General features: G+C 42.6%; 1 protein-coding gene across 2 annotated transcripts in view; it reads left to right on the top strand.

The window, feature by feature from the left end:
• The first annotated feature begins 226 nt into the window (after positions 1-226).
• Positions 227-13,261, top strand: part of MYOT (myotilin) — a 21,251-nt gene continuing 8,216 nt past the window's right edge. The window contains exons 1-7 of one of the 2 annotated variants that reach the window (XM_010164042.2): positions 227-289; positions 840-981; positions 1,514-1,537; positions 2,110-2,229; positions 2,818-3,076; positions 9,652-10,254; positions 12,330-12,480. In XM_010164042.2, coding sequence (XP_010162344.2) covers positions 227-289; positions 840-981; positions 1,514-1,537; positions 2,110-2,229; positions 2,818-3,076; positions 9,652-10,254; positions 12,330-12,480 — 1,362 coding nt within the window. Of the gene's footprint in view, positions 290-839; positions 982-1,513; positions 1,538-2,109; positions 2,230-2,817; positions 3,077-8,216; positions 8,237-9,651; positions 10,255-12,329; positions 12,481-13,261 lie in introns of those variants that run through there. The other variant, XM_029084033.1, reaches the window with a different exon arrangement.

Here is a 13,261-nt window from a genome sequence, read left to right as displayed (position 1 = left end):
ATCAGCTCCTCTTTCCACCAACTTGGTGTTCACAGGCCAGGGAGGCATTTCTTCTTGGAGCACCTGAATGGAGACTTTCTACAGGGTATCTGTTAGGCTGGCGCATGAACAACAGATAAAACACTCTGGCATCTTCTTCTGTTTCAAAGTAAAGTGCCAGCAACACAGATAGGCTTCTGCATATAAGAAATTCAAGCTATAAAAATCACTTTTCTTTGCTATATAGATGCAGAGTCCCTCAGTGAGCCTGACCGGGTCTGCCTATGGAAGCACACCGGTGTTTACAAAGGTAAAGAGCAGCGGTTGTCTGAACAACATGGCTTGTTCTGCAACTATTAGCACTAGATTCTGAGTTTTCTTGCTCCATTAGAAGGTATTTCAAGGCTGGAACATTGGTTAATTTACAATGTAAAAAATCAGCATGCTTAATTAGTGATTCTATCAAACATCTTAACTGGTAAACGACACAGACAGAAAGAACCACTTACATGAATTCATTTCATTTCATTTACTTCCTACAAAGGAGGCTGAAATGAAAACCTCTCTTAGTAACCTCCCTTATTATGTTGCATCCACTCCAAGAGATGTTTTTCCTACATTTGTATCTTTATTTAAATGCATAAGCAAGCTAAAGCTTTTTAATGAGCACTCATCTACAGGTGAAAAATCCTCCACTCACAACCCACTGCAAATGCATTTAGAATTAAATCAACTGTTATAAGTAAAATAAAAATATGGGCATGACATCTTCTTCACTGAAGGGTGTATCATTCCATAATAATTACTTCAATGGGGAAATACTTATGTCAGCCATTTAATGCCAATTTTTCCTCCTCCAGGGTCTACAAAATATAAGAGCTACAAAGGGTCAATTAGTGGTATTTGAATGTCGCATTCATGCTACACCCACCTTACAGGTTCACTGGTACAGAGAATACGATCAGATAATAGATTCTGCCGATTTCCGAATACTACGAAAAAGTAGGTATTATTATGTCTGTTTGATGTACAGTGATTTTATTGGGACAGTGATGAGACAGGAACAAGAACTACCTAAAAAAAAAATGAGGAGATCATAGAAGCTCATAGAGGCAGTTAAGTTTACCAGTATCAAATGACCTGAAGTCACAGACTGCTGTACAGAGCCCATGAAGCAACACGTGAGCAGAGCAGGCACAATGGGAGAAGATTGCCATGCTGTTAATTATTAATGAAAGTACTACTGAGCTATTATAACTACTGATGAACTCAAGAAAAGTAATATTAAAATATAAGCACATTTATCATACTCCTAGGCATGAGGTCATAGCTCCAGTGGGCCAAATTCACAGGTTGAGCTGTGAATTCACAGGTTCCCCTATCTGGATCATATTTCTCTTGATGGATAGAAAGGGAGATGGTCCCTTTTGTAACTGAGGTGACAGCTGAGGTGGGAAAGGAGGTGAGGGCTGAAAGTCTTTCTTCCATTCTGCCATTATCACCATTTAATTTTTTTCTTTCTTATTTTGAGCAGAGGCTTGTTCATCAGCTGTTCCTGGTAAGTACATTTTTCGTTATTTTGCACATTTTTCATTAGACATCTCAAGGGTTAATTACCCCAAGCTTAGTTTTTCCCACCTCATCCAAGATGAAAAAAATTATATTCAAGGGGGAGCCAGAAGACAGCATTCAGTGTCAGGCTGAGAGCTTCAAGTTCTTGGTTTTGACACAAGGACCTGAAAGGCCCTGATTTATTTCACAACACAACAAAAAAGGTATTGTCCCGTTTACATTCAGACAAGGAAGAGTACACTATATTTTAAGGGAAAATATATCAACCATTCTGACCTGTGATCTTTTGTAGGGTTTCAACTTGTACAAGAGAAGACAGAATTTAGAAAAAAAAAAAAAAAAGTGCCTTATTTCTTTAAAGTCACAGGAAGGAATATCCATCCTTCACCTTTGCTGCTTCTGAATTCCCTTGGATTCCTCTCCCCTTTACATCATTTTTTTGCTCTTTATTGCTGCCAAGCCCCATCACTAAGTAGCAGTCCTTCTGCAAGGACCAATTCCTACAAGTGAACATCTGGTTTTTACGGTATAACAGCATGCCTGAATTTGTCATTTCAGAGGAAGTCTGCACCCTTGTTATTACAGAAGCTTTTCCAGAAGACTCTGGAATATTTAAATGTGTTGCTGAAAATGAATTTGGATCTGTGGCATCCAGTGCATGTCTCTCTGTTTCCCCAGGTAAGCACATGAGTCTCTGAGTCTGAGCAACTAAGTATGAGAGAATTTGCTGCTGCTCAGCATCAGGCAGAGTCACAGATATTCACCAAGCAGAAGCCAGACTGAAATGCTTTTGCAGGCTAAAGAGAAGAGAAATGCCTCAAAAATGCAGTCTGCTTGGGTACTTCTCAAAGCTGGATGCAAATTGTTTTGCATTTCTGCTTTTGGCCTCTCTTCCTCCTGGGTCAAGGAGGATAAGGTAGAGATATTCTCTCACAGAGCTTCATCCCTCCTCCAGGGACCCCAGCTTAGCCCAACACGTTGGCTGTAACTGTACCTTGTTTGTGGTAACACGACTTGTCTGGCTTGTGCCAAAAGCCATCTCCAAAGAGAACAGCACCTTGCATGTAAACCAAAGCTCAGCAGCCCTGGTGAGAAGTCAGGTTTGGCTAATGCAGCTGTGCAGGTTTTGGTCTATGCAGACCCCAGGCAGGTTGAACTCACATCCACCTGCACAGACATACCAGTTTCCCTTCCTGTTACCACAGCGTGCTGTACTGGTGAACTAGCACTGCTTTCTACCTGACTTGCAGACAATTCTACTTCCAGGAGCAAAAGAGCTGGAAAGCTTTGCGGGTGCTGCCCATAGGCCAGCTGTGCAAGTCACCATGAAGAAACCCACCTTCTCCAGGAACAGCCAAACTGGAGCCAAGGACCGGGATGCAGCTGGCCTGCCATCCTACAGCACAGAGACCTCAGGGCTGGGCAGACGAGCAGAAGCCACAAACTTTGGCCAGATGAACTCCAAGAGTGAAGCTGAAGATTTTCATGGAGCTTACGAGAATTCACCTCGGGCTTCACCTCTGCGGTAAGACAAAGAGAAAATCACATCCCTGGGTTAGTTTTACACAATATTTAGGGGATGAACTTTCTCACAACCACAAAAAATACAACTGCAAAGCTCCCATTTCTCACACCCTAACAGGGAAAGTAGGCACACGCAGTCACCTGAGCTGTTTGCCTACATGACAACAGGAACATGTAACACCAGCCCAGCTACAGAACAGCACAGGCTTGATTTGGCAAAGTATGTAACCACCTAAAGGCTCAGGTAATGGTATTTTCAGAAGTGACAACTAACTATAAAAGCATCACCCCAAATAATTAATCTCTAGAAGATCTTTGGCTCCACAGCAGAGCATGAGGTAAAGATCACAGTACCTGAGAAATTTCAAGGTACAATCCTGTTGCCACCACCTTCCTCTGTAACATTGGCCAAGTGGCATCATCTCACACATTCTGTAAAACAGCAATAGAACTTGAGATCCTGTCAGTGTGGAGCAGGTTGTACCTGCAAAGCACTCTGTAGAGAAAAATAACTGAATCAGTGACCCACTGGACAGAATGAAAACTATCCCACACCATGGTAGGGACACTCCTTGCCCAGGAGGTGGAGATTTTCCCACAAGAATACAATGTTCGCTCTTAAAACAAGACTCAATCCAATTTCTGCAGCTCTTGGGTAGCTTTGTATGTATTGCATTATTAATTATCCTGTTTAATTGTCCCAGAGAAACAAAACAAATTAGAAGGCACATCCTTAGCAATTCCATCCCAGATTTTTGCCAGGTTTCTCGGGTGTTTATAAGCATAAATGAAGACCTCAAATGGTGAGAGTTAAAATGCCCAAGCCCAGCACTACAGAGGAGTTTCCTCAGCCCTGTTTGTGTAGGGCAGAGCTACGAGGCAGATGTGTGCCTCCTCTCTCAGCCGAATGCCAGCGCTGCATTGCAGCCAGACTGTTACATCGCCTGCAAACGGCTGTCCGTGACAGAAAGCATTCGCTGTGTGATAGATTATTTCTGGATGTACTCAGACACTTTAACTAAACTGGTTATTTTAACAATTCTGAACATCCTCCTCCAAATCACTACAGGAGAGATCATAGTTCAGTATAGATTTCTCCATGCACAGGATTTTTTTTTCCTAAATGACCGAGTAAAAATTAGTTTGCTTCAATAACCTGCACATTGCTAAGTGGAGCCTCCCAGTTTAACTTCAAGCCTTTCCATGACATCCAGGATTGCTTCAGGGACCCTAACAGACCCCACTGCAGAATCAAAACCCTGGCTGAAGCTGACTTGTATGGGCTTTAGGAGATTGTAGGGGCACAAAGCTGCTTGCAGCCTGCGATGTCGCTGTGCGTGGGCTGTCGTTGTCTTCAAACATCACAAGCCAAGCACGTGAACGCAGCATCATATCCAAGTCAACTCACGTTCAACTACCCCAGCTCCAAACACCTAAAGATAAGACTGAGTTTGCTTGGGAGTATCTAATGCAGAGTTTCATCACTTGTAATCTTTACCTGATGATTGTTTTAAACAAAGGTAGATTGTTAATTGTCTGCCAAGGAAAAGTGAAAGCCTTTTATAAAATCTCTGGTAAAATCACCCCTTGGAAGGAACGAGGGCAGTGGCAGACATTTGCTAACTGTCCTTTTAGAACAGGACTAGTTTTTCCATCCTCTCCAGATTTCTCAAAGGCAGCAGGAAGCCTTTTGCATTTCAAACAAGCAACCTGTGGGGAGGCTCTTTTAGATGATACTTGCTGCTTAGGATGACTACTTGTAAAGTTTATCACCTGCAGTGAGCTATGGTTGCATGTTTATTTTTACAGTTCTGGTTAATTTGAAATGCAGTACCCAATTGTCCATCATGAAGGAATATAACATACCACCAAAATCAGCTCTGTAATAGCTTTTAAAAATGTGGGTTATATATAACATTAACTAGTGTATAGAGCTGCAGAGGGCTTTTGATTGACAGCAATGCTGAATCAGATTTTGGAAGGTATTTACATGCCTCAAGATACAGAGAGAAAATTATTAAAATTTCTAGATATACCCATTTAGGAGCATTTAAATATTTTTAAAGCCCACAGTCTTATTGCCATGTGGTTTGAAACATAATAATGAATGGGATTCAGCATTGTAAATGTTGCTGTTACCTCAAACTAAGCAATCATCTCTAATGACTAGCTGTACAATAACTGTCTTGTTAGACAGATCTAGCCATGTAACTCTCTCCTGTAGTGTATGTGGTTGCAACTGTATTATCAAAGACAAAAAGAAATACTGACAAAGACAGCGATGACAGAACAAAGCTGTTACTGGGAATAACTATAAAATGAATGAAGTCCTTGTGCTCATACTTCTCCAAATTATTGCTTAGCAACAGCCACTCTACAAAAGCTGGAAAATGCAACTCTAGAAGATTGCCACTACCAGCTACTCCTTTCTGAGCCCTTTTATCTGCAGCTTACAGCGTCCTTCTCAACAGCCTTAAAGAAGCCGAACAAAATCTATACTGATTATTAACTTGATAAAAGAACATAATCCAAGTAGAAGAAGAGGCTTCAGGCACTAATTATACTGCCAGGTATACTTTTTAGGTTTCTTAATAAATAGGCAAAAGATTCTTAACTTTTTTCTAGCTGTTTGTTGCTATATGAGTCAAGCAACTAGGAAAACCCAATCAGACACAGCCTGTCACCATTGGTAGAAAGCAAACAGAAAAGCTGGTCTCTCACACCTCGCAGTGCTGGTCAGGGAACTATCCAGTTACCCCAGCACAGGCTACGAGATTTATTCCTCTGCCTTGATCAGTTCAGCTTCTACTTCTTTCAATTTTTTTTCCTACCTTCTGGATCTCAGGTTTGTCTGTTCCTTCTCTTTCACACGAGTCATCCAAGTCATATCCTGCTTTTTAAGTGCATAAAGCTGTCCTTAAATTGATGCCTTTGCAGCCAAGTTCGGTTCTGAAACAAGCATGCTGCACCCTCGTTGAAGTCGATGGGAAGCCAGGGAGCCTGTCTGAGCACAGACTCTGACCTTTAACATGCTCACAGCTTCCTACAGCACCAACAATCATGCTACAGCACCAACAATCATGCTACAGCACCAACAATCATGCTACAGCACCTTTTTTTTAAGTACTCAACTCTCTCTGTGCAAACTACAGCTATATATACAGATATATATATATATATATATATATACACACACACTTAAAAAGCAAATAACCTCTCCAACAATCAGGGACACACTTCCTCCCTTCATCACTTTAATCATGATGAATTTAAATAAATTGACACTCAATTAACACCTGCTGTGTAGATTTAGTTCCTAAACGGTGGGCTGCTGTTTAAAGACAAACACTAAATGTGGATTAACTCTTGAAGATGGCTGTGCTGACAGGCTCACTCCTACACTTGAAGGGAGAGAAGAACCAACTGAAAGACCACACGCAGCCCAGCTGTGGTATTTATGGGGTTGGGGTTTTTTAAAGGATACCATGCATGGCAGGCAAGCATTTCCAAAGTATAATTAAGACACCTAAAACACTATAATGTTAATTTAAGATGTAATTAAGCATTGAAGCCTTTGATTAAAGGGATATACCTAATCTGCCAGCAGGATTTGTTGATGTTCTGGTGGAAACATCTTTTAAATCAAGTAAATATCTGTAATAATACACACAAACAGCAAAATATCATTTATCCAATGGGTGACATCATCCAATATTTTACCATTTAACCATTTTGTGTTAGTTTATGACTATTTAGACACCCACCTGACCATTTCCCCACCATGAGTGATGCCACTGCTCCTGATGAAGCTCTGTACCGGAGGAAAGGTGGGGGGAGCAGTGGGGGAGGAGGGCAGGGTGGCCCTGGGTACTGATGAAGGGCTCGAGTGTGTGGCTGGGTAGTTATTTATACAATATTTAGGTCTGGTTTTCCAAGTATCTGTTTCCTTTAAGTGCACAGCCTTAAAAAAGCAGTAGCAGTGTTGTTATAATGACAGAGGTAATTAGCTACAGCCAATTAGTAAATGAAGAAAAAAAGAAGTTTCATTGAATCATAGAATGGTTGGGGTTGGAAGGGATTTTTGAAGGTCATTTACTCCAACCCTTGATGGAGATAATGAAGAAGGATTTAGGGATGTTAAAGCAAATTGCAGCAGTCCTTCCTTGCTGCTGCTACAGAGGGGGGAAAAAACCCCAACAACCCTGTTTTTCTGTTCCATATCTGTGCACTTTGCAGCTCTCCCACCGAACACGGGAGGTACCGGGAGCGGGGCGAGCGGCAGAACCTCCGGGGCTTCACCGCGGGCGGGCAGCGCTCCCGGGGCTGGGGGAACAGCCGAGCCTCGGGTGTTACTGCTGCCCGGGAGGGTGATTTGCTGAGCGGGGGCACCTGCCCAAAGCCAGGGCTCCAGCCCTTAAATCAAGTGTCCCTGCCGGGGAGACTCTTATTCTGACAGCGGAGCAGACAGGGGGAGAGGACAGGACAACACAGGGCAGGAGGAGAGGACAAGGCAGGAGAGGAGAGGACAAGACAGGACAACACAAGACAGGAGGAGAGGACAAGGCAGGTCCCACCGTGTCATCCGCTGGCAGCACATTAAAGTCTCTGGTCACACAACACTACGCAGAGAGCTACTATGACAGTCTGGGTCAGTGAATGACAGTCCCGTCCTGAAATATTAGTGAAAGCCCAGGTGACAACTTCCAGGCTGTAGGTAAGGTGCTGTGGTTTGGTTTTGTGGGGTTTTTGGTTTGTTTGGGTTTTCTTTTCATGTCATTTTTTCCTTTGAAGCTGGTTAGGGAGCTGGCATGAGAAATTGCAATGGGCTGGGTAATGCTGAGGTGAGAACGTACGTTCAAGGTGGGGTGGTGTCAAAGGTAACATGGGAGGCAACGGGGGAAAAAATGAATTGTTTTAGAAAGCAAAGTGTCTCTATTATTACTTTTTGTTTTCACCTTGTAAGGTTAAAAGTCTCTTTAGATTTTATTTTTTTTCCCCACCCAAATCAAGGTGGAATGATTTGAGGAAAATGTAACTTATCCGTTGCTGTGACAAGGGAATCTGGGTGTAGTGTCTCATTTAAACGCAGTATTCTAGAAAACAAAGTAAGTGCTGGTTTCTGTACATAGCCTGTAGGTAAAATGAATAAATCTGTACACAGGCAGTGAGATAAAAATGGTATAAAAACAAAATTCAAGAAGTTCTCTGCACCAGTGAATGAGAACATAGTGTGGACATGCTCCAAAAATTTGAGCCAGCTTCAAATTCCAAGAGCATGACAAGAGGAAAGTGAGAGAACTTTTACTAGAAAGCCTCTGTTTGCATACGCTGAATTTACAACTAATATTGGTAATTACCTTTATGGAATGAAAGCTTTGAATTTTTAAAATGAGAGCGATGTCTTCAGTTGATCTCTTGCCATGGGAATTTATGACCTAGTGGAGCCCTTCTTTGGGCTCTCTGATGAGAGGAATACAATATACTGTGTATATATAGCAGCAAAACAGCTGATCTAGTGGGACAATTTTTTCCAGCACATGTAACTGTGGATTTATACTCCCATTTTTTATTTGTAGCTTTAGTGGGACAATTTTTTCCAGCACATGTAACTGTGGATTTATACTCCCATTTTTTATTTGTAGGGGGGGGAGGGGGGGGGTTATTTATTTATCCTGGAGCTGAAGTTGTTTGTCAGTTTTAACAAAATTTATTCAGTTTGCTGTAATTAAACTTTCCCCTTCTGTAAGTTGATGGAAAGCTTGAGTTTAGATATCAAGGACCTGCAAAATAAATGCAGGACCTCTGAGCAGCTTGGCTTGCTCTACTTTATCCAGCAGCTATGTCATTCAGACAATTATTAGCCCTAACAGCAAATCTTGGGGAAACCACTTCAAACTGAGAAGCACAGTCCTTGGCGTTCCAATCTCAAATCTCAGTTGGATATAAAAAGCTCTGAATTCAAAAGCCATTAGAGAAGAAATCAGGATACTTGGTTTCAAAGATTTCATTTTAGGCTTAAAAGAAAGTGGAACCTGTTTCATGCTTCCCTGTGGCGTAAGGAATTTCTCAGCACAAATAGCCAATTCTCCGAGCAACGGTACAGTTAATATTTTGACAAGGCACAAAACTGCATGACCCAGAGGTCTTTAGTTAAGGTGATATGTGGCAAATTACCTTGCTTAGCAGTAGTATCTATGGTTATCTGTAGACTTAGGTGGTGGACTGTCTCAATAAGCCCATTCCTATTTCTTTTAGAATTTACTGGGCTCTTGCAGAAAAGAGAGTGCTCTGTGGTGAGCACTGCACCTGAGTCAGATAGAGTGTGTGACTCGTTATTGTGATCCAAAATGTTCATACAGTTCTGAAATAGTTCTAATCAATCCTAAATCTCTTTATTTTAAGCTCAAGCTTAATAGTTCTAATCAATCCTAAGTCTCTTTATTTCAAGCTCAAGCTTTAATTGTTGGTTGCCTGAACTTCATACTCTTTGGATTGCTAGTGACTACTCAAAACACGGTATTTTTGTGATTCAAGTGGTGATGTGCAATTTATTTTATCTGTATTGTCTTCCTTAAGGGAAAATCCACACCAAGAAAGCCTCTATTCTGCAAGGCAAGGGTTCCACTCTATCCAGGAGCCCAGCCAAGAAAGCTTTTGTGGCCTACCACCTAGTTTTTACCAGCCACCTATCCAAAGCCAGTTATCACCAACTAAAACCCAGGACAGCCGTGAAACCTCTCCTATGAGTGTCCCTAATTTCCCATCCGTTTCCTCTATATGCCAACCAACCATGTTTAACTACGAACGTCCAAAACACTTTATCCAGTCTAAGAATGTGTGTCAAGGGCAACAGCAGCCTCCGGGACCCACAACCTCTACAGAGTCAAGCAGACAAATCAAACAGTCCTCCATCCTAATACAGCCTTGTAACCCAAGCGGGCAGAAATTCTCCTCCTCGTCATCGCTGAGCTCTTCAATCACGCTCTCCTCGCCTTCCTGTAGTGCCCCTAAGGAATCCACATATCCCGTCACACCTGCATCCGCGCAGTCTCCTGCTAGCTCATCATCTGGGCAACGGCTTATATCCATGCCTAACCAACCCCCCGCAGCATTCCTGTGCTCAGTGCTACCCTCGCAGCCCGACTATAACAGCCAAACTCCTTCTCCTATGGAACCTCAGTAAGTATATCCAAGCTTCTAACCTCCCCTTGCTTTCTTCTGGCCTGGCCTCTCCCGTGCACTGACCATCCCCAATCCAACCATCTGGTGAAACAGCAGCTCGGTCAAAATCGATGCTACAACTCCCCTTGATTTGTGATGTTCAAGGCAGGACTTTGCATGAATCGGGTTAGGAGGCTGAGCACTTGTCCTTGGTGTCTGTGTGGGACAGATGGGTATCCACTAGGAATTAAACCTCATAGAAGTCTTGTCACAGGCTGCTGTGTAGGTTTTCTGGGTCAGTTTAAACATTTTAGTTTGATTTAAAGGAAATAACTTGTTTAAGAGTATCCAGAACAGAAGATGGACACTCATCTCAAATGAATTTCTCCCAAAAAGCATGTCTTATGAACGGGGGATGGGGAAGAAGGCAATAGTATTTCCCACATATAAACAACTTCAAGATTCCTCCTAAGTCTCAGCAGTATTTTCAGGTTCCACATCATAACGGGACTCTATGTTCACCTACAATAAAATTTTAATTAACTATACACGCTAACAGAAAGGCAGCCACTTGAAAATTTCACCCCTTCAGACCAAAGACTAAATTCTTTCCTGAATATGTATTATATCATTTTGCCTTTGGGCTGCAATCCAAATATCTCCCAAGGTCAGTGAGATCTCAAAGGGAGCTGGGATCTTGCCTTCTCACCAACTTGTATTCCTGCCAATATTGGCTGGAGAAAGTCCTGGGGAAAGTCAGTGTAGAATAAGCAGGGAACACTCAACCTAGGGAAAGGTGAGAGGGGCAGGGGGGTCCTGCTGGCTTGGATATCAATTCAGGTTTAAGCCTCAGTTTGTATTCAGGAAATTTGAATGTTTTGGGGTGTTTTTTGAATCACAGCACTGTGGGAAGCGGAAAGGTAAGACAGAGTGGGCTCACTGAGGCACTCGGGTGTGTACAGCAGGAGTGTGTGTGGGCCAGGTACACATCTGGAGCAACCACTGGGTTTTGTGTGTGTAGTGTGGGCTTGTTTGTTCTCATAGCAAAGGGCTTTCACACAACCTGCTCTTAAATGCAACATCCTGTGAGCTGAGGAATTATTTTCCTAATTATCCTATGAATGGGAAAATAGGGACATGAGATGTACTAATCTGTTAGGTAAATTATTAAAGTTTTTAAGTTATAACTTGGGCAAGTTATTAGAGTCCAAGCAGTGCTGGGTATATGTACCAGAATTATAACCCTTCTAGCCTATTCTAATCAGCAGAACAAGTTCCCAAGTGACAGAAGGAAGAGGATTTTGAATATAAATAATTGCTGAACTCCACTGCAGCACATGAGGCCCCGCTGCACGTAACAAACAGGGTTAGGTCCTGTCAGCACAGAGAGATGTCACCTCTAGTAGACCTTTGCACCCTGTTTTGAGGGATGCTCTTCTTTTCCTATCACCTTTCAGAATCAAGTCTACTATCTAACTCCACGACTTGATTGTGTCTCTTAAGGGTTACGGGATCTGGCTATGTGAGGGGTTGCAGCAAGGGCTCCTAAAGACCCAGCCTAGCTTGGGGTAAGCTTGGACAGAAATGCTGTATGAAGTAACTTTCTAGGGCCAAGAAGAAGAGGACAATTAATAAGCTATTTGTTTACCTAGTCAACTAGTTTGTGACCTTGCTGTGGATTTGCAGCACCCAGGGGCTTTTTAACAATTGTAATTGCAAAGGAATGCAGTTTTTGAGACAGAACTTGTTCCTTGACAGACTCGCATTGCTCAGTGGAGTTAGTGGCTCCTCAAAACACTGCTTAGCCTTACTGCACCCATCTGAGACAGGGCAGGGGTCACTGCAGGAGGTAGGGATGCTGACCAGTCACCCACAGCAAACTGCTGCAAGTGTTGTGGGATCATGATGCTTCCTCTTAATTTTTTGATATGCAATTAAGCCACCTAGCCAATATCCTAAATGCTTTACAGGTTCATCTGAACCACAGTTTCCAGGTAGCAGGTTCAAATTGCTGTGTGTATTCTATGAAGCTGTAGCAAAACAGTCAAGCAGGCCTACAGGAATAACTTTCTTTTCTCTTCCTGCCTGAGTAGTTACTCACAACCAATGTATAACAAACAAGCTAGCATCAACTCTATGCAGAAGACATCAGACCAAGAAATTCGAGGAACAAAAGAGGCCCTCATTCAAGACTTGGAAAAGAAACTCCGATGCAAAGACAACCTTCTCCAGAATGGCAACCAGGTAAGGGAAACCTGCTGATTAAAGAACCAGTTTGCTCTGACTCTCGGTAGTGCAAACAGGGATGCAGAGACCAGTTCTAGTGCCCCAGAGGCTTCAGCCTCCAAACTGAGCTGAAAGCAGAAGGAAATGCAGGAGCAACACTGCTCAAACCCCTTTACTCAAAAGCTCAACAGATCCCAGCAAGATTTCTTTGAGCCATTTATGACCAGAATATTCTTTCAGTGTGAGGTGGCTGAATTTTGCCATTAGAAATATAAAAAACCATCAAACCATCTCTTCCAACAGTGACTCCAGTTTTAATCATGGCTCAGGGCTGGTGTAAAAAGGCATGATTCTGAAAAATTTACATCCAACCTCTTCATTTCCCAACACCACCTTCAGAGTTATTTTTGCTATTAGAATGCAAATAGCTGTAACAGGTGGGTCAGGTTCTCCTCAGGCCTCAGAAGGCCCTTCCCAGTAGAGGAGCAGCACATGGCTAGTGCATGATGAAAGCTGGCCTGAATGTGTGGCAAGAGAGATGGTTGCTGTAAGTCTATCTAGGCATCCATTGTGGCAACTGAAGGTCTGTATCTCCTGTGACTTCAGAAAGGGATGCACTGACTTCTGAAAGCCAACTGATGCAGTAAGATGGCTTTGAGCTGCTAATGCTTTTCCATTTTATCCTTGGCCAGCACACACCATTCAAGCTTCCCTTGAATTTGTGCAATGAAATTAACAAGGTTAGGGTCAGGAGAAAGGTACGTGTTCAGAGCCAGGGCACAAACTTGAACTCTCTGCT

Source organism: Antrostomus carolinensis, unplaced genomic scaffold (assembly GCF_000700745.2).
Source record: "Antrostomus carolinensis isolate BGI_N321 unplaced genomic scaffold, ASM70074v2 scaffold13283, whole genome shotgun sequence".
In the NCBI taxonomy this organism is placed as follows: domain Eukaryota; kingdom Metazoa; phylum Chordata; class Aves; order Caprimulgiformes; family Caprimulgidae; genus Antrostomus; species Antrostomus carolinensis.
The sequence above is the reverse complement of the archived record's forward strand: the minus strand, read 5'-3'. Positions and strand labels throughout refer to the sequence as shown.